General features: G+C 39.5%; 2 protein-coding genes across 9 annotated transcripts; both read left to right on the forward strand.

The window, feature by feature from the left end:
- The first annotated feature begins 800 nt into the window (after positions 1-800).
- Positions 801-1,700, forward strand: LOC107277039 (uncharacterized). The gene has a single exon (XM_015774913.3). It carries the CDS (start codon positions 1,031-1,033, stop codon positions 1,667-1,669), a length of 639 nt encoding a protein of 212 aa, XP_015630399.1. The 5' UTR covers positions 801-1,030; the 3' UTR covers positions 1,670-1,700.
- A 2,851-nt stretch (positions 1,701-4,551) lies between these two features.
- Positions 4,552-20,815, forward strand: LOC9272548 (protein ALWAYS EARLY 3). Of its 8 annotated transcripts, none has more exons than XM_066308994.1 (22): positions 4,552-4,907; positions 5,045-5,182; positions 6,566-6,695; positions 7,658-7,756; positions 7,923-7,985; positions 8,749-8,826; positions 10,921-11,110; positions 11,367-11,632; positions 11,726-12,098; positions 12,760-12,843; positions 13,652-13,938; positions 14,062-14,109; positions 15,518-15,554; positions 15,630-15,817; positions 15,910-16,088; positions 16,162-16,444; positions 17,048-17,284; positions 17,365-17,533; positions 18,415-18,551; positions 18,640-18,855; positions 20,004-20,294; positions 20,419-20,815. In XM_066308994.1, the coding sequence occupies exons 3-22, from the start codon at positions 6,591-6,593 to the stop codon at positions 20,590-20,592; spliced, it is 3,504 nt and encodes a 1,167-aa protein (XP_066165091.1). In that variant the 5' UTR covers positions 4,552-4,907; positions 5,045-5,182; positions 6,566-6,590; the 3' UTR covers positions 20,593-20,815. The 8 variants fall into 8 exon arrangements, with proteins under 8 accessions (XP_066165091.1, XP_015631928.1, XP_066165093.1 ...); XM_015776442.3 differs by having other exon boundaries at positions 17,365-17,529; positions 18,411-18,551; XM_066308996.1 differs by having other exon boundaries at positions 4,560-4,907; positions 6,570-6,695; positions 17,392-17,529; positions 18,411-18,551.
- Positions 20,816-21,065: the final 250 nt, after the last annotated feature.

The following is a 21,065-nucleotide window of genomic DNA, read 5'->3' on the forward strand; positions in this document are numbered from 1 at the left end:
ATGAATAATATGAAGAGTAGTTTTCTTTTAACACTTTGACGACGAGAGGGATATAGATGGCCAAAAGGCCCGCCCGGCATGGCCCGGCCCAGGCACGTCCCACCAGCCATCGGGTCGGCACAGCTCGATCGGCACTTCGTGCCGGGTCGTGCCGGCCCATGAGCTGCGCCTCCCGCCCAGGCACGGCCCACCAGCTGTCGGGCCGTGCCAGGCCGGCCCGAAGGCGTGGATGGTCCATCGTGCCTTTTTAAATAAGTCTAGTTTTCGTCCCTCCTCTATGGGCTGTGACATAATATAGCGAAAGTAAGTCTATTTTCCGTCCCTCCACTTTGGGCTGTGACATATATATAGTGAAAATAAGTTTATTTTTCGTCCCTCCTCTTTGGGCTGATATATATATATATATATATATATATATATATATATATATATATATATATATATATATATATATATATATATATATATATATATATATATATATATATATATATATATATATATATATATATGTAAAATAAGTCTGTTTTACATCCCTATTCTTTCGACCATGGCATATAATATGTCTATTTTTACTCCCTATTGTTTGTGTCGGGCCTGGCATGCGGCCCATCGTGCCTTGCCGGCCCAACGTACTGGCGGAGAGGCCCAGGCACGGCCCGGTGGTCGGGCCGGGCCAAAACGCCGTGCCGTGGGCCGGGCCGTTGGGCCTCAGGCCTTTTGGCCATCTATAGAGAGGGATGCATGGGCATGACCGACCTACATCACTGACCTACCACTTACCATCCATTCCTCTCATCGGTCAACGGGTACGACCATGTCGATCAACCATGGTAGGAGTAAGGCAAGATTAACGTGTGTTTACAATGTACTATACATAAATTAAGCCCTTGATCACTCTCATGCATCAACAGCTAGCAGCTAGTAGAAAACTACTCCTATATATATATACACACTCGACGTCGAGATCAACATAATCGAAAACCTGCAGTACACACGAGCGCGCGGCTACGTACGTACCGTATCGACCATGGCCGGCAGCAGCATCCGCGGGTTCGCCGGCGCCGCGGCGCTCGGCGGCCTCCTCCTCCTCGCCCTCCTCCTCTGCCCGCCGCCGCCGTGCGCCGCCGCGCGGCCGCTCGCGACGACGACGACGACGAGCTCCGAGGAGGAGGCGATGACGATCATCGCGCTGGCGCCGTCGGCGTGGTCGCCCGGTGGCGGCGGGCGTCGGCAGTGGCGCGCCGCGGGCGCCGCGGCGGCCAAGTGGCTCCCGTTCGTCGCGGGTGGCGCCGCGGGGCGCTACCCGTACGGCCGCCCGCTCTGGGGGCTCCCGGCGCCGGCGGCGGGGAGGATGGTGCCGTGGGCGGCGGCGACGGCGGCGCCGGGGCTGGCGTTCAGGACGGGAGGGCAGCTGACGGAGGAGGAGGCACCGCGCGGCGGCGAGGACGCGGCGGCGGCGGCACGGCAGGAGCAGGCCGCCATGTGGGCGTCGCTGCTCAACCCCGCGCAGGTCAGGCCGGCGCCAGCGTGGCCGATGGCGGGCAACGGCGAGGCAGAGGCGCCGCCGGCCGACGCCGAGCCGACGGCCGAAGGGATGGACGCCGGCGACGAGCCACCGGCGGGCGGCATGCTGGTCGGCCAGCCAAAGTGGCCGGTGTCACCGTAATGGCCGTGGTCAAACAATCGTTTTCTGGAAAAAAAATATTTATTTTCTATCACTAAGTCTGAGTATTCGCAGGAGATAAACATGTTTATCCTAGGAAAAAAAGTTGTTATTGGCTTATATTGTCCTATTGTTGGCTTATCGTTCTGAAATAAACATGTTTATCGGTTGAAATAGAGTTGATTTTACAGCTTTTTCATCCACTCTATGTTCCACCTTTGTTTTTTAAACCACTAATAATGTTGATATAAAAGTTTTCACCCATATTTTTTTTAAAAGTTTCGTTCAATGTTTCCAATGGCTTAAGCGAAGCATGTTACTCTGGGCTGTCGAGAAAAAATGCAGAAGAAATTAACAGTGCATAATGGACAACTTTCATATATATCATCCCTTCTGAAATAATTTCACTTTAAATCTTTGTCCATTAATAAATCTCTGGACAGAATAGATGTCGTACCGATATGGGTTTTTTAAGCCCACCCTCTGATTTATTTTAAAAATATATGAATTTTTCAAAATTTCAATTATATGAAAGAAAAATTCATATGAAAACCTTTGAAATAAATGATTGAATCATATCATATTCTTTATAAATTCCTATGAATGAGTAATCATATAAAGATTCTGGAGGAAAGTTAGCAAGAGGTCCAACCTCTTGAAAAAAAAATCCTTTGAGTTTATCTCTCATCAGATTCCTGCGTTTTTCCCATGGTCTAATTAAATGGTCGTTCTCATCTAATTCCTACGTTTTTCCTATGGTCGAATTAAACGGTCGTTCCTGTGTGTTTTCTGTGTTTTGTAATCCTCTGATTTACACTTATATTTTTATCAGAATCCTGTGTTTTTCCTACTCCTCCGTTTTCTGTCTTTCTGCGATTCAAAGGGACCCTAAGTTTCATTCAATTAGCACAAACAATGTATGCATTTTGTGTGCATAGGGGTTATTAATCTCAACAAGCTATGCATGTGTGTCCAAAATAACTAATATCTAGAAATGTATAGTGCCTAATCGAAATGCTTTATTAATATGACAAACAGTGTCCGATAGAACTAATTAGGGCATGTACAATGGTGTCTAATAACGGGCTCTCTTTGTTATCATGCAAGTAAATTTGATGATGTGGAACAAAGAGAGGGAAGGAATGAGAAACATCGTTGGTACGCATGACAACATCTCAGAGTCGACTCTTAGCATTTATTAACGGAAAATTTGTTGCACGAGGGTGGAGAAAGGAAAGAAGTATGATAAAAAAAATATTTAGTATATTAATGATTTAGAAATTTTATTGTCTCTACTATTGTAGGAGGATAGTCTCAAGTAATATTAATTAGTATAGAGAGCTCATATTAGTCTCTACCTTTGTGCATGCCCTTAGTTGATATAAATAGCGCTAGATTTTTGGCCTTATTTTAACTCCACTATATGAGATTATAGTTGAATATGTGTTTGACTGTCACAGATTTTATTTCCTTAAAGTGGATTTCCCCTCCTCCACTCGTTGCCTTTTTTAGTATGACTAATTGGTTGGTATTGATTGGATGGAAATATAATAGTTCTACCAATTGATTAGGATTTGTCTTAAGGCTTCGTCCCAAACAGAGATTCATTTGGGATTTTTCAGCGGCACACAAAACTAGATAGGTTTTAGTGCATGATTAATTGAATATTAACAATTAAAACTTAAAAATAGATTTATTTGGTTTTTATAAAAGAAACATTTTTTTTACAGAAAGCATTTTCACAAGACATATCATTTAACTAGTTGTTCCGAAAATATGCTTACGAAAAATAGGAAAAAAGTCGTCACTCCTATCTGTTTGGAATACACTCTTTAGTCTTTCCTAAAATTATTGAATGTAGATTCTCTAACATACTCCCTCCATTACAAAACATAAGAATTTCTTTGCGTTTTCTAAAGTATCCCGTGATCCAAGGAGCAAAATCCCTTACTACTCAAGTTGAATGGGAGTAATAACTAACCATGTTAGTTATTGCTAAAGATTGATAATCTTTGCACCTTGGGGTGGCCATGGCTGCCATAATTAACCATGTTCTTCTCCTTCACTAAGCAAAGTACCATTTTATACTAGTTGGCTGATAGGCGAGGGACAAATAGATTACCCGAGTTAGCCTTACCAATGCATCATGCCATCATCTCTCTCTAGCATCCAATTCTTCATCGCTTCTCATCATCTAGCTAATGCGGCGTGTGTTACAATGCCGTTGGGTTGATGGAGGCTGTCGCATCATATTGCTTGGATGTATGTGGTTTTGCACAAAGCAGAATGGTGAGTTAGGAGGCAGGCAAGTCCAGATGTTAGCAACACAACCCACCCACCCTTAGCGATGACCATGAGGCTAAGAACGACCATAGGATCGACGGTAGGGGTGGTAACGAGCCTAACTTTTAACCTAACCAAATTTAAGAGCCATGCAAAAATAATGTACTGAATTTTTATAAATTATCAATCTAAAATATATTACTTCCTCTGTCCCAAAATACTTGTCATTCTAGGTAGTTTAGCATAGACTAAGATTTGAGAAAAAAAAAGACCATAGTACCCTACATTAAATGGTGTATGGTTAGGAGTGGAGTAGTAGTTTAAGGGTAGGAAAAAAAGAAATTTGAATATAAAGGAATAGATGGGACAACTAGTGCTTTACAGTGATAAGTATATTCAAACAAATTTTAAATCCTAGAGAGAACTATTATGGGATAGAGATATTATAAGTTAAGTTAAGTTATCGGAGGCAAGCAGAAGTTAAATTCTTTTTCGTCCCCAGGCCCAACGAACCGAGGTGGTTAAAATTTAATTTTGAATTGCAGATAAATAAATTTAAAATTTTGTAAAATTTGAAACACGCACCTCGACCTCGTCCCCGTCCTCTCCTTCCCCTTTGGCACACGCGCTTCTCGTCCCTCCTCTTTCCCTTCCCCATTTCCCACCTCGCGCGCCCCCACTCTCCCCCCCTCGCAAGCTGCCCAGTGCCCTAGCCCTATCCCTCGCCCTCCTCCTCGATCCCCCCCCTCCTCGCCTCCACCGCCGGCGGCCACCCCTCCCCTCCGCCGCCGCGGTTGCTACACCCCTCACGGCTTCTGGCGGCGGCGCCACCAGCAGCAGCAGCAGCAGTTCTCGCCATTTCGGATTTCGCCTCGTCCCCCCACCTCCGGCGACGCCCCCCCTCCTCCTCCGCCAGGCTCCGGCGTCGGCAGGCGGTTGGTTCCCCGCTGGTTGGTTGGTATGCACTCCGCTCCTCATCCGCCTCCGCCCTCCGCCCTCCGCCCTCCGCCCTCGTCCTCGTCCTCTTCACTGCTGCTCGTACTCCTTCCTCTCTCAGGGTTGGTTCTCCCGTTTCGTCTCCTGTTTGTCTCGCAGATCTACCTCGCGCCGCCGGAGGAGTCCTTTTGTAGCCGCTCCCGCGTTAACCGCCCAGCTCATCCCGCGAGGGTCTACGTTCCCCGGAATCCCCAATTTCGTGCCCTCGTCGTCTGTTGGAGATCGAGGACTCACCTGGTAAGCCCTTAGCTACTTTGCTGCCCCTCCAATTTCAGGCACTCAGGGCTGTGCGCATTGGATTATTTGTGAATTGCGTCTGCGGTGGCAATTTGTGTGCCACGGAGTGTGTGTTACCATGGTAAAATGGTGATGTTAGGCTGTTATCTCGGGAGTACCAGTGCTGTTCAAAATAATCTTCTCAACCCAATTAAAGCTTGGGAAGCATACATTATATTCTTTGTACTCCCGATTTTAGGTGCTCTCTGTTTTTTTTTTTTGCCAAACCATCTAAGGTGGGTATTTAAATTTACACCTTTAAGGAAAACTACACCTTCTAATTGCTTTCAGAAGCAACCTTGTTAGACCTTTCTTTTCTTTGCAATTTCTGCTAGAAGCTTTTAAACACCTGAAAAGGCACATTATGCTTTCCTTGGTATCTGCTTATAGAAGCATGAAGCATCAGTTTCATACTAATTATCCATGTATCTGCCGCTGAGAAAGAGATTGAAATTCTGAAAAGAACGACATGAAGGTGTGGGACTTCAATCAAGTGATATAATAGGAAAACTTCTTTATTCCTTCTTTGTTTTTTAAGAGGATGGCAATGTCTGCTTATTTATAAGCGCTTGTAACAGATGGATCAAGAGATATACCACTAGGCCAACTACAGATAATATTTGGCCTAGCAATCCAACTCAATCCACTTATCTGTAACTAAATGTCTTACTCTATCACTTAAGCAACATAAGTTAAGCTGTGTTCTGCAGTAAGTGAACAATGCTGGTCACAGTACCACTGCACACAGTGTGCTGCTGCCCCCCCTACAAATGCTGGCACATGTAAATATGCTATTTATGCCCATGTCAACCATAAATTGCCCTGATCAATTGCCAAAAATGCTCAAGATGATTGGTGGCACTATTGAACTAGTAAAAAATGGGCAAAAGAGTGAATGATGCTTATTCCTAACAAATTGAAAGTAATAGATGAGATACTCGAGATTAAAGCAGAAAGTTCTTTATTGCATCCAAGTATCAATTACTATATCTGTTTCTCATCAATGTAATATATTGTGCTGAGTGTTATTTTACTTGGTCATGCAACGTTCACCATCTTCATTCCACATTAGTCATGTAAATTCATAGTTTCATATGTTGCTAGTTGTTACTCACTATCCTATTTCGAAGAGAAATGGGGCAGTTGTTGGAGTGCATGTGGATAGATAAATGTCTATAGTCAAAGCCTGATTACTGATTCAGTGATGATTGTACATGCAATACATGTTTCATCCTTGGAGTATAGTGTTACCTGTCCTACTTACCATTTTTATCACCTTTGCAATTTTATTGTAAGAACTATTGAAGACATATAGAGATAATCCCCAGTGATTTTTATTTGCAGGCAGGCTCTGTGTGACTGACTTTCAATGTCTTCTACAAGGAAAGTGAGAAATGTGAATAAACGATATGCCAAAATAAATGAAGATTGGCAGGACAAAGATGCAACAAATGTGCATAAAAGTAAAGTGCGAGTAAGTATCTATATTCTGCAGTCCTGAATATGGCAAAGCTATTTAAAAATGTACGTGTGTGACAAATGAGTGTACTGTTGGCAATGGCAGCCCTAAATTACATGTGAGTAAGCCAGTAATATGATATGCACTTAAAATTAGCCTTTTGGTTTATGGAAGTGTAACTCTGGCATGGGACACAGGAATCGAAATCCATGGATTTGGTCTTTGGCTTGGCAACTTCAATATGATTCAAGGATACGTCTAACATAATTAATTTTATTATAAAAAGTTTCATTACCACAGTTATTAATGTTCAACAAATTTTTATATTGCCTTAGCCATAGAAGATTGGTCTAGTTTTTTTTTTGTCCCTATGAGCACATGTGTCCCTCAAGTTAAGAGGAAATTAGCATCCGCCACAATAAAAATATGGTAGCAAAGGCTTCACTTCACACTCTTTAATTCCAATCCTTCTCCGGTTCTCCCTCCCCAGATTCCCCACCCCGCAACCAGCTGTACACCCACCTAACTAAGGAACACATTCTTTTCTGACAGCTGATCAGACTGAGCTGGGAAGTGTAAGATGCATGACTTGACTTGACTTGATATGCCAGCATTATTCATGCACGCATATCTGCCATATAGTGATATAAATATAATCAGTTATACTAACAATATACGTAAAACATACTCTGTGAATCAGCAAATCGATATTATTTTTTCACATGCAACCTCTCTTTTTTTTTCTTCTTATCCTATAAATAAGACCTGCTTCTTTACTTGATATGTGATATTACGGAGTGTAAACTTTAAATAAAAGTTGGACCATTGAGATGCATTAGAGTTATACAAGGGGAAAAGTTCAGTTTTGTGCTTGGCTTTGTCGACTGCTAATGCATTTATCTGTTTTAAGTTGTTGATTCTGTTATACTCAATCATACCAACTGCGCTGCTTATTGATCAATGAGTATTATTTGCAGAAGAAAAAACTGTCTGACATGCTAGGTTCTCAATGGAGCAAAGATGAGCTAGAGCGTTTTTATGGATCCTATAGAAAATATGGAAAAGATTGGAGAAAGGTTTGCTTTATGCTGTATTTATTATGAAATGTTATTTATTTTATGAAGCAGATGTTGCTTCAGGAATCAAAACTTGGAATTTAGGCTATAATTAAAACTTTAGTTGTACTTGTTCTGCACTCAGACATGCCCCTTTGGAGTACTGAATGCCCATTTCGTTTTGCAGGTGGCCAGTTCTATCCGTGATAGAACATCTGAAATGGTGGAGGCTCTTTACAACATGAATAAGGTAAATCCTAGTCTTGTGTATGAATGGCCCTTCAGATTGCATAATTTTAAGGATCCACTATCTACCCCCTTGTTACAATTTCAAACTCTGACTCTAAATTATGACATCAGTTTTTTCGGGTATGATTCTGTTTCTTGTATGTTACTAGGATAGTTTCTAGTAGCTCATCTTTTTAAAAGGAATAATTTCCAGCAACAACACTATAGTTTTCCACTTCTACTGCAACATGAGAAGTTCACATGTCGTTTTCTGTTAGCTGTACCATTTGCTGTTTTGTAAGGCTTCAGATCCCACTTATTTGATCTGTCCTTTCTCCTCCTATATATCTATTTAGGCCCTCTTTATTTAGGCTTATAAACCGGCTTATGAGCCGAAAAGTCTAAGCTTTTTCGTTTGTTTTTTTTAAAGCCATAAGCCACTCTTACACTATTAAGCCAAAAGCAAGGTTGAAGTAGTTCTTTTGTCTTATGTGAAGTGGAGGTATGACTCCTCCATTAAACTTAAGGCTTCAAAGCCACCGACTTATAAAACATACAGACAAAAAAGTTGGCTTAAATGCAACATACAGGCAAAAAAGTTGGCTTAAATGCCTAAGTCAATAAGCCTAAGCCTAAACAAAGAGCCTGCAGATCTGTTCAGTAGACCTCTTAAGTAGTAACACTCAATATTTCTGGTTCATGTTTTTGGTCAATGGTTCTCTCACAATTTTTCTTACACTTTGTCTATGCTGATATAAATTAACTAAGTTCTGTGGCATGCGCAGGCATATTTATCTCTTCCTGAGGGAACAGCTACTGCTGCAGGGTTAATTGCAATGATGACTGATCACTATAATATTCTGGTGAGCTTAGTCATGGACAATGATTTGCTTTATCTGTTTTTTTTAATATTTCTTTTCACTGTTACTTGGAAACCTTGCATTTTTTTAAAAGTCATAGCCTGAATATGGATGGCAAAACTATCTGCATGAACTACACTTTGTCCACATTTGCCAAACACACCACAACAAAACTTTGTTGCGACTCCAAACACACTACTGAACATGTTCTTTTGCTGGTAGTCGAAGGAACGATTAAAAAATGTTTTCTCAATTTTAGATAGCAGTTTGAGCTCGATGGCCCTAATATATCCCTCCATTTGCCTACTCTCGTCCTTATCAATCACATCACTGAGCATTGTGCAAGGCATGGAGGTAGTGAGTGTTATGGTGAAGGGACTGAGAGAGCAGGGGCATGGAGAAGGGTGAGGCTAGGAGTTCTTGGGTTGTTTGGATCTCTCTCTAAATTCTTCAAATATTTACTTTAATGATCAAATTGTGTTCTAGCAAATGACTACAAAATTTCCATGTCCAATCGATCGCTAATTTGTTGTTTGTTCGGGCAAATGCCAATGAATTGCAGTATACAGGAGTCATATATTTATTTTGCCCTTTTCTGCTATAATTGATGTGACCATAGACAATAAAAGTTCACAATCTAGTCTACCAAAAACCCCAAAAATTTTCTATTTATTCTCGCTATATTTGAAATTTGTACTATTTTGTGAATCAAAAACAAATTCTAAGAACTATTAATATTTTTCTACAATCTTGCGATAAATTACCATTAAAATTCTTCTCAGCTCGTGATGACTGGTTGATGTTGAGTACCATGTCGTGGTTGATAATTTATAGGCTAAAAACTTGCTTTGCTTGCTGATTTGACGAAGTATTTTACCTTCTATTCAAAAATAGTTTCCTTGTTTATTGTAGCTAATTTGACGAAGTATTTTAAATCTTGCATACATAAGCTTAACATACATAAGGCTGAAAAATATAAAATTAGTCTAAAACTAACATTGCTTGCTCATCATCTGCTAAAATAAGTAATCAATCCTTACAAATTCAGAAAATATTTGGTAACACGTATGCATTACTTGCTTATCATTTATCACTGCACCAAATTTTAACTTAAATTTCACTTGGGAGTGAAATGATCCAGGTTGGGGCTGTGTAAACCTGTGTAGTAGACTTTTTTTTTCTTTTCGTAAACTTGGTCCAGCAATGTGACTACCTAATGAGTGGCCCTATCATCCCCAACTACCTGTAGGAGAGGCCACATCATAATAATTTGGTGTAATGGCCGCGAGTGTGCACCAAAAGGGGCAAAGGTAATGCCCCTTCCCATGGAGAACTTGTTGCACAATCACGAGTGAAGAAAGAGTCCTACTCTGCTAGATTCTGCCCATAACAGTCATATAGTAGTTGCACTAGAAACTCAGTTCAATGGTGACCATCACATCATTGAACCATAAACTGAACCTAGCCACATGGATCTACGTTTACCCTGCTGCCACCATTATTCAGCATGGTGCAACTAGGCCACCAAAGTGATTTTATAACATGAAATAGCACAGCTTAAGTATCATGATGGTGTATTTTTACACCACTCTTGAAGATTGTTCTAATGTCATCAATTGAACTGAACGTCTATGCAAAATATTACCATGAGGCCTGTATACTGTAGTTATTCCAATGAAACTTTTTCAACATAGCCTGGATTAAAACCTAGCATGGAACTACGTAAGTAATTGTCCAGATTTTCACCATAGCTGTAAGCGAGTGGTTTTCCCACCTTTCCACTCGGTTTATGCTTTAACTGCTATGAAAAGCTGACAAATGTATATATCATTGGTATCTTTTTGGCTGAGTTCAATAAAGCTTCCATCATCTAAAAAAAATCATTGGTATCTAATGTGTGCCATATATTCTTTTCTATGCATTAAATCCACAAAAAGAATACTGAACACCCAAATTTACCTAGAATGGAGCAAATACAAAAATGATAAGCAATAAATAATATAGCCAAGAAGGCATCTGTACATCTTAGAACAATGTGAACAACGTATTTGGTTGCTTTAAATGCTTCTAACTAAGGATATCTGTTCTGCGCCACAGGATGGAAGTAACAGCGATCATGAGAGTAATGGTTCACCAAAAACTTCCAGAAAGCCACGAAAGCGTGGTCGTGCGAAATTTCAATCTGTGTCGAAGGCTTCTGATACACAACATCCTGATCAATTGCAATCTCAACCTGCTTCGTCAAGCTATGGATGCCTTTCCCTGTTGAAGAAGAAACGATCTGGAGGTAACTAGATACAAATGTCCTTTTGCCCAACTTCCCTTTATAGGTCATATTCGCGTCACATTTATCTGGTTGCTTGTGTTTTTATTTTGTACTTCCCATTATAGGATCAGCAACTCCTTTTTTTAGGGATGGATCAATAAGTCTTAAATATAACTGATTGTTACCTCTCGAAGTTGTAGTTCAATTTACTTTCTTCTGCGATCTTTGCTTTTGTTGTACCAAAAAAAAAAGGATTGACGTCTTGAAACATGTGTAGACTTGTTTGTAGGGAACAAGCCACGTGCTGTTGGAAAACGGACTCCACGAGTGCCTGTTGCTAGTATGTACCAGCGAGATGAGAAGATAGGGCCGACAAATAGACAAGCCAAACCAGATGGTAATGGTGATGATGAAGGTGCACATGTAGCTGCACTAGCTTTGGCAGAGGTGTTTCAAAGAGGAGGTTCACCTCAGGATTCTCAAACGCCTGGAAGATCTGGTGACCGTATGTTCCTGTCTCCTGTAAAAAGTACAGACAGAAAGGTAAGGACCCAGTATAATTATCTTGTGCTTCATTCCCTAGTCACTTATTACACAAAGTAATCACATAATCAAATACCTGGATGATGCTTCTAGAATGCTGATTCGGAGATGGGAAGCTCAAAGCTACATGGATTCCAAGTAGATGCTGATTTCCCTGAAGGTAGTTTAGGAAGTAGGGAAGCAGAGACTGGCGATTATCCCAAATATGCATCCTATTTGATGAATAACGAAGGTTCTGCGTCTGGCAAGTCTCAGCAAAAGGTGAAAAGAACTCAGAGGAGGAGAAAGAAAGCTGCACGGAAAACAGATGATCAACTTGAGGATGACAGAGAGGCCTGTAGTGGCACTGAAGAAGGCCATAGCGCCAAAAAGACTAAAGATGAATCAGAGGTGAATGGATTGGGCCGTAAAGGAAGATGGCCATCTAAGAAATCAAACAAAAGAAATCGCCAGCTGTTCTTTGGTGGTATGCCTGTATTCTGAAAACATCTTTTATTTTCTGGAGACAATACATAAACTTGATTATGTCATCCTTTTCTTCGCATGTTGACTGGGTCGAAATTTTAGTGAAATAGACAAACTGGTTAAGTTTCTTCATTTGTAAAAATAAAATCGCTACAGTTCAGTATTCTTACTGTTCTATACCAAGTGGAGTAGGCTTTTGTGAGATTTCCCATGAATACAAAATATACATACCCTATATTTCAAATGCTAGCATGAGATGGAATTTTTCTTGTTTTACTCATTTGATAAAATTGTACTATACAATATTTCTAAATTTGTAGTATGCAAAACAAAAATGTCCTATATTATTGTCATCAACACTCAATTTCTGTTTCATAATATCGGTCATGTCTTCCTGGGTTGTTGCATTGTAAAATAAACTAGCAGTTTCTCTACCCTGGAAACATAAATGATTTAAATCAAACCTACATCATCATGACATTACAAAATTCCTGCTGGAGTATCATTTGTTTTTCTGGTAAAATCCCTAACTTTGCTATGTACCCATATAATGTAACATTTTTTACATGATGCTTGATAATAAGAATAATCTGTTTGGACTCTCTTGCTTTCATTTCTTTTTAGCACAAATTTCCAGTCCTGATTGGCCCTTTGTTTTGCAGATGAAAGCTCAGCCCTTGATGCATTACATACATTAGCTGATCTATCCGTGAATATTCTTCAACCTTCTTCTATCGTTGAATCTGGTTAGTCTTATCCTATACTATTGTCATGGGCTTAGGTCATTATGATGTTTTTCCATACTTAATTCTAGTGGTAGAACAATGTAGCGGAACATTAACTTAGTGGACTTTGATGCTTCTTTAGTTTTGCATACAAATTTTCTTTGTTCTCATTTGTGGCGACTGTTTGCATAGGGATGTGGACAATTTAATAGACAGGGTTACAAAGATAAAGCTACGTACTGTACTGTGCAGTGGTAGAATCAGGACTAAACTTATGTGCAGGCTAATTTTAGTTATAATTTTGTGTGGGATATAATTCTTATATATTTTAAAGGCTTTTAAATACAAATACATATTAGAATGTTTGTAGATCCACTGCCCCGTAAGTTGAACTGGTGATTCTATCTTCCTTCTGGAAGGGGTAGATGCAGCTGTTTATTTTGAACTGTTTAGCAAGTTGTGCTTATGGCTCGTATATAATCTGTAAACAAAGATATCTTGTGCTTGCATTGCCCCTAAAGGCTGTACCTCCATTCACTGGCTTCTATCTGTGACATAGTACTTGTGGTAACAGAGTACTGCGCATACTGCACAGCAATTGATCTACAAACAAAGAAAGCCACAAATTTATCACTCAGTTATACTGACAGATGGTTTTGAAGTTTTGAGTTATATCATAGTTTTGAAGTTCTAAGTTATATCATCACATCATGAGAAAATCTCATGTACATCATGGAAAATCGGTAAATTAGCATGCAGCAGCTTTTTCATAATGTAATTCTTTGGTGTTGATAGTTTTATTGAAACTGCGTCCAATGACTTTTTCCAGAATCATCAGCACAGATTAAGGATGAAAACAAAGATAATGATTCTGATGAAAAGCCTAGTATGCCTGCAGCAGTGTCAGTACTTGAGAAGAAAGATAAATCCAAAAGTACAGTGAAAAAGGTTAAAAGGCAGTCAGAACTCGCAAGCGCTGACATGGCTGCTCGCAAAAAAGCTAGAATTGCCAAAGTTCCTAATCGTGATGGAATCGCTATTTCTGAAACAAAGCAGCTAGATTCTAAATTTGGTGTTCAAACAGAGAAAAAGAAAAGAAAACCTTCCGCGGCAAAGGTACCTTTGAAATCACTATTTTGTTTGGCCTTATTTGTTCAATATCCTGCAAATCACTGTACTGTCAAGCCAATTAATTTGCTTATAATGCACATATATGATATATTTTAATTTTACATACAGATTTCTAAAGATGAAAAAAGTGCACTTAAAGATGTTGAGAAGACTGAGGTATGCAATGCTTTTTCTGTTTTGTCCTTTTCTTTTGTTGCTCCTGATCAACATTTTCATTTAAATCTTCAATCTTCCTTTCATTTATTTCTTCATTGTTTGATAGAAAATAGGTTCATTTTACTCCCTCGAACTATCTTGTTGATGCTCTAAACTCCCTTAACTTTTTTTTTGGCTAATTTACCCCCCACCCCCACCCTAACCTAACTACTTAAAACAACTCACTGTGCTCCCTAATGACATTTGTCCTTTTATTTCTCCTTATATAAGTCGAAAGTTTGTATGACCATAGATGTCAGCATAGCATATATTAGAAAATGTTTTCAGAATTTTACGCAACAGTTTGCATGCCGTGTCAAATATTGAATTAAGTCACTCTTAGATGCTTCCGTCCTATGCAAACAATGATTTAAATTCCCAAAAAATAAAGTTGAGACATATGATGTATTGCTATCTGTCACCCTGCAATATTTCAACCTACATTTGTACAAAGGGAATAAAAAAAGTGAAATATTTGGGAATATAGTGAGCCATTTTCAGTGATTCTGAGGGGTCAAGTGAGCTGAAAAATAGTTGAAAGGGTTAATTCCACCTACGAAATAGTTTGACAGAGTAAAACATGACATTTTGCTTTTTGATATATGCATTTAGTGGATGGAAATTAGTGACTTGGACAACGTAAGCATGCTTGTACTATTACTGGTGGAATGTTCAGTACGGATTCCTATAGTACTGTTTGGGGAGCTGATAAGTTATTTCCCGTGGATGTCGACTTGCCAGGTTGCCCACCTAAACCAGAGGCTGTTATAGATGCCCTAACAAAATTTCGTAAGATATCTCAAGAAATAGTTGAGGATCGAACTCTATCTCAAAAGAAAAATCGATGTTTTACTACCAGCCACAAGCTTTATGTTCGGCGCAGTACTAATACTGGAACTTACGGGCAAGAATTTCTCTATCAACCACCATTTACTTTAGACATATCTTCTGAAACTTTTTTCAAATGCAAAAGTCCAATATCTTCCTACCAATTAGTGAATTAGGAGGAGCTCGTGCTGAAAAGAAAGAGCAGGGCAACATTTTACTTTGACTGGAGAGAAATAGGATTTTATAGTATAGTTTTGTGCTACCAAATCAGCTCAAATGTGATACTTGGTTGATCCTTTATGTGCTTGCATTTGCTGAAGATGTTATTACCCCAATTTGTTTATGTTGACATACTTGACAACATACCTTACACAGAACACTGGGTTTCAGATTGAATAACATTTTATGCACCGTATTGTTTCACCCGTATTTGGTGTTTTATTCATAGCTTGTTGTACAGCTGTACACACAAAACCTCTATGTTACAATATATGTAACTTAAGTTTCCCGTTCTTTTGATTCATTAATCTGTGTCTGCTAGGTTTCTGCTGAAGAAGGGAAGGTATCTTCTAATAAAGGTATGCATACTCATGTTAGTCCAGTTTCAAATCACATGATAAACTCTACAGCACATACTGATTTTGGAAATGTAGCCATGGATACTGTGGATACAACACAAGGTGCCACAACTCAGCAAGCTGACTTAGCATCAAAGGGTAGAAGTCGCCGCAAAATAGGCATTCTGAAAGCACTTGCTCCAGAATGTAGACCTACTGATGGTGCTGATGATCTCCGAAGTGATAAATTCTCTTACGCTGTGAATAATGTCATTGATCTTAAGGTTTGCTATTATTATTATGAAGTTCAATATGGTGATTGATGATTCTTACCTTCTCCAAAGGTTCAAACTTATATTTACCCTGATCTGTGCAGGACTCACTCTCTCATTGCTTATCTTCACGTTTGCTCCGTAGATGGTGCACGTTTGAATGGTTCTATAGTGCAATTGATTTTCCATGGTTTGAAAAGAGTGAATTTGTTGAGTATTTGAATCATGTGAAGTTGGGTCATGTGCCAAGGCTGACTCGTGTCGAGTGGGGTGTCATAAGGAGGTCTGTCATCTTTAATGGTTTTCCATGTGTTTAGGCTTACCCCCTTCTGAGTTCTGAATATGCTGTTTTGCAGCTCCCTTGGAAAACCACGTCGATTGTCGAAACAGTTTTTGCAAGAAGAGAGAGAGAAGCTTGCTCAGTATCGTGAGTCTGTCAGGCAACACTATGCTGAACTTCGGTCTGGTGTTCGAGAAGGTCTACCAACCGATCTTGCTCGGCCTTTAGGAGTTGGACAGCGTGTCATAGCCTGTCATCCCAGAACAAGGGAGCTTCATGATGGGAATGTTCTGAATGTTGACCATAATCGTTGCCGGGTTCAATTTGATCGACCTGAACTGGGTGTTGAGTTTGTAATGGTAATCAATATCTTCCGAATTTCTGTTGGATGCTTCATTTGATTTAAAATGTTTTCATGCTGATCGTTTTGTATTCTACTTTGGAATTATGTTTTCCCTTCAATAAACTAGAGTAAGTGTAACAACTTAATATAGGAGATAATTGCGCTTTATTCCCATCAAACATCTTGCAGGGCACTTGTCCCATTACTCCTTATATTTATATATGTATATATTCTCTTATAGAAATTAAAAAGAGGAGTTGTTGGTGATGATTCTACATGCAACTCCATTTTATAGCTGCGTATACAGACATGTACGTGTTTGCTAATTGATGTCACGTAGCAATTAAAAAGAGGAGTTGTGTCTATGTGTTGGTAGCTAATTGATGTCACGGGGTCATGTAAAGAACTCTTAGATTTGAGCATACTTATGTTTTTACAGTTCTTTTTGGGAACTAAATTTGAATTGAAATGTTGCAACGCATGGGCACTACAGTCCACACTAGTAAACAGTAAAATTGTGAGTATTTTTTGTCATGCGTGGCAGTTATTGTTCACTGTATGTTTTATTGTTGGTAAGTTTGGGTGGGTGCATTGCTGAAAGGAACTTGTCAATTTGCAGGATATTGATTGTATGCCACTACATCCACTAGAAAATTTCCCAGAGTCTCTCAGACGGCAGAACATTGTTAACAAATATTACAATAGTTTCTCAGAAGCAAAATTCGAGGATCGGTCCAAAGAGTTAGGTACTGGAGGTCCAACAAGATTCACATCAAATGTGTGTTTTGATGGTGGTGATGCAACCTCCAACATACCTTCTAATTACCCAATAAATACTTTAATGAAGCAAGCAAAGGTAATTAATGTTTGATGCATTTAATTTTTGTAAGATTGTAGAATAACCTAACTATTTCATTTGTGGGGTTTGTGCCTTAGGGTGACACGGTTGATTCAATTGCACAGGCCAAAGTTGCAGTAAATGAGGTTGCTGTTGCTGCTCAGCAGTCAATGTACAGTCAGCCGTGCACACTGTCACAGATACAGGAAAGAGAGGCTGATATAAGGGCTCTTGCTGAACTATCACGTGCTCTTGATAAAAAGGCAAGTTTGAAAGGCTTAGTCCTCATGTTTGTGTCTCCAATATTTTAAGTTGAAAAAGGAACTGAGTTTTGGTTCGTGACAAATTCTTCACCACTTCTGTTACTGAAAAGATGAAATAGCTTCATAACTAGTAAGATGCGCAGAAAGCCATACGTACAAACTGTATTTAATGTTTCTTAGTTCTTACCATAAGGTTGCTTCAAATAATTGATGGTTCCAGTGATGGAGCTTCAGCTTGGCCATTGTGTGATTAGTGATCAATACAGAGTAGTACATAATCTTCACTATACTTAAGTCATTTTGGTATTTACTTCTTTGATTTCTTCTTATATTGGAGACCTAGAGTGTATTATTTGCTATTAAAAGTCTTATTCCCACTACTATTATACAATTATAGGATTTAAAAATGTAAAGCATTAGTCCGGAGCGAGTATGCTGATATCTCTGCCCTCTTAGTTCTTTATCTCAAGCTCCATCGCTGGATGTTCACTTATTAATTAATATCCTTTTTACCTTGGGATAGATAGAACTCAAATATTCTATTTGGGGTAATAAATATCAGATGCTGATCTTTATCTGTTGGTTACAGGTTCTCTGTTGTAAGGAAATGAACTATATAATGGAGATAATATACTCCTGCTGGCTGCTACCTTCTATTTTCTAAATGTAAATATTGAATGAGGTCTGCTGCCATGCTGTGGCTGCAGAAGACTATAGTAATCCGAGAACTATTAGAGGGGCCAGAGTTTAGTTTCTTAGTGTGCAATTGAAAATATTTTGCATAATGATTCACTGAATACACACTGGAATTTTTACATGATCCAAGTGCATAATTTTTAGTATTGTTTTATCTTGCCTATGAGCCATTTTATCTTTTGTAGGAAGCTTTGTTGGTAGAATTGAGGCACATGAACGAAGAGGTGTATGGAAGGCAAAAGGATGGAGAAGCTTTTAGAGATTTTGAGCACTTCAGAAAACAATATGCTATGGTGCTTGTACAGCTAAGAGATTCTAATGATCATGTAATGTTCCCAAGTTATGACTGCCACTTCTAGTAGCCTGTAGTTTTTCAGTGACTTCATGGAATAACATACTGTATTTTCTACTCAGGTGGCTTCAGCCTTGCTTTCTCTGCGGCAACGCAACACGTATCATGGGCATCCAGCACAATCATATCCTAAACCCATGGAAAATGGAGCCTTAACTGGCACACCAGACCTGTATAACCTTTTTGGCTATATTAATCAGGAATCTGGGTCCCAAGTGATGGAAGTTATTGAGACTTCGAGGTCCCGAGCAAAATTGATGGTTGATGTTGCTATTCAGGTTAGTTATCCACATATACTTGTATTTCTGTTAGGATCATGCTGCTCTATCAAATTTAGGAGTCCGTTAAAAAATGTAGTCCTTACAGTTCAATATTCAGCCATCCATATGCTTCGAATGATTCCCAGAAATATCTTGTGCAATTGTTGTCTCAATATAGCTCTGCATAACCTGATATATCAGATGGGCTTTGGGGAGCTATGCAATGGCTTTAACATTTTGTTCCTTTGCTATAACTCGCCACTGCTCTCTAGTTTGTGCTGTGTAGTAGGCTAGTGGTGCTACAGTATATATATTTACGGTTCAAATAATTATATGATTCATTAGCTGCATGTTCTTTGCCATCTTCCTCTCTGAATTATTTCTTCAAGAGTTCTATATGCACATAACAAATAACTTAGTACAAGAAGCCACATAAAATCAAGCTTGATCTATTTATCTGCAAATATAGCTGAGCATGTTGCACCTGCTTTCTTGCTCCCATCTGCTGTAAAAACCCCCTGCCACAACGCGATAATGCTTTCTTTTTAAAACGTTGAATGCAATATGCAGTGAAATCCATAGTGGCTACAAATCATCAGTAAACTAGTCCTGTCCAATGGAATTGAATACTTGCTGAAATCGTATAAAATTGGCATGCAACTATACAGATTGATTTGATGACCATATTGGTGAATATATTGAAAGTTGGTAAGTGGCGAAGAGAACAATATTATAATTACAAAGCGATCATATATGTTCAATATAGTACTTAGATGCTGCTCAAGATGCTAGAATTAGTTAAGTTAAATCATTAATGCATATTATGATGTTTCAGTTACGTACTTGATGTCTCTAGTTTGATTGCGGTGGTGTCCATTAACATAAATAGTCTATTTTCCAACTGTAGGGTGAGAATTAGGCTTAAATTCCTCGTGTATTTCCTGTCTCGGTCTCCTGCTGATTTTCCCTTTGCTTTGTAAATAACTTTTATTTCTCTTAATGGAAAAAAATGCACTCCTTGCTTATTCCCGAAAAAATAAATAGTCTATTTATATATGTCTGAAGCATCACCTATTTTATTTGGTTCTGTTTTTGTAGCGAGTGAAACTGAGCCTTTGTTTTGTTTCAATGCCTTATTTGCTTCCTACCTTTTTCTGTTTCATTAGGCAATGTGCAGTGTGAGTGAAGGAGAGGATGCTTATGCCAAAGTAGGGGAGGCACTCGATAATCTGAACAATCGCAGCACTGGCTCGGGTTCCAGTATACTAGGCATAAGACGGATACCTCCTGATTCTGGACAGGCCAATTCATCTCATCAAGATAACACCACATCTGGCCACTTTGATCCTGCAACAAATAACATTTCTAGTCCAAGATTGCCCAATGGTTGCGATTCTGAACCGCAATTTCCCTCAGAGTTGATTTCATCGTGTGTTGCTACGATCCTTATGATCCAGGTAACCCATAGAAATCCATATGAAAGCACCACAGATGTGGTAGTTACTATCTGAAAAGTGGAACAATTAAGACTTTCAGAGCACCCCTGTTACTTTCTAACGATGTTGCTGCTTCCATCTTCAGAACTGCACGGAAAAGCAGTACCATCCTGCCGAAGTCGCGCACATCCTGGATTCAGCGCTTTCGCGCCTACAGCCTTGCAGCTCACAAAATGTAACCATCTTCAGGGAGATCGAGATGTGCATGGGCATCATCAAAAACCAAATGCTGGCGTTGATACCCACCCCAAGTGGCTAGCTCCTTGGCCTGCACATCATATGTATGTATGTCGCGTGCAACTTTTTTAATTCTAATTTTAATTTTGCAGTCTATACAAGATGTAACTTATTAGTCGTTATTTTTATATTGTTGTATCCTAGTTAGCCATATTAGTGAACTGTAAAAAATATTCATGCTGTCTATCTCTGGCTCGCTCTCTATTGCATCTTTTGCCAACTCCAAGCGGGAGCTTAGGCTTAAACGGTGGTTGTTAGGCAAACTGAAGATCATCATGGTAAGAGATGGTTGCATGTCGGTGTTCCCAGTGTAGTTTTAGGCTTTGTATGGCAGCTAAAGATCCTGTCCCGATTTCTATGGGTAGGCTAGAATTTTGAACTAAATCCTAGCCTTTTCACATGGACGGGCTAGGATCGTGGCCCATCTGAACAAGGTCTAGGAGTTCACAAGGTGCTTGTTTAATGGTGAAAGTTCTAATAGTAACTACCTTGAGC

The sequence above is a fragment of the Oryza sativa genome, chromosome 3, assembly GCF_034140825.1.
Source record: "Oryza sativa Japonica Group chromosome 3, ASM3414082v1".
Classification (NCBI taxonomy): Eukaryota; Viridiplantae; Streptophyta; class Magnoliopsida; order Poales; family Poaceae; genus Oryza; species Oryza sativa.

Coding starts and splice junctions, on each gene's coding strand:
- LOC107277039 (XM_015774913.3), top strand. CDS start 1,031: ATGGCCGGCAGCAGCATCCGCGGGTTCGCCGGCGCCGCGGCGCTCGGC.
- LOC9272548 (XM_066308992.1), top strand. CDS start 6,591: ATGTCTTCTACAAGGAAAGTGAGAAATGTGAATAAACGATATGCCAAA. Junction 11,633..11,725: donor TAAAAAGTACAGACAGAAAG/GTAAGGACCCAG, acceptor TGATGCTTCTAG/AATGCTGATTCGGAGATGGG. Junction 18,856..20,003: donor TGGTTGATGTTGCTATTCAG/GTTAGTTATCCA, acceptor CTGTTTCATTAG/GCAATGTGCAGTGTGAGTGA.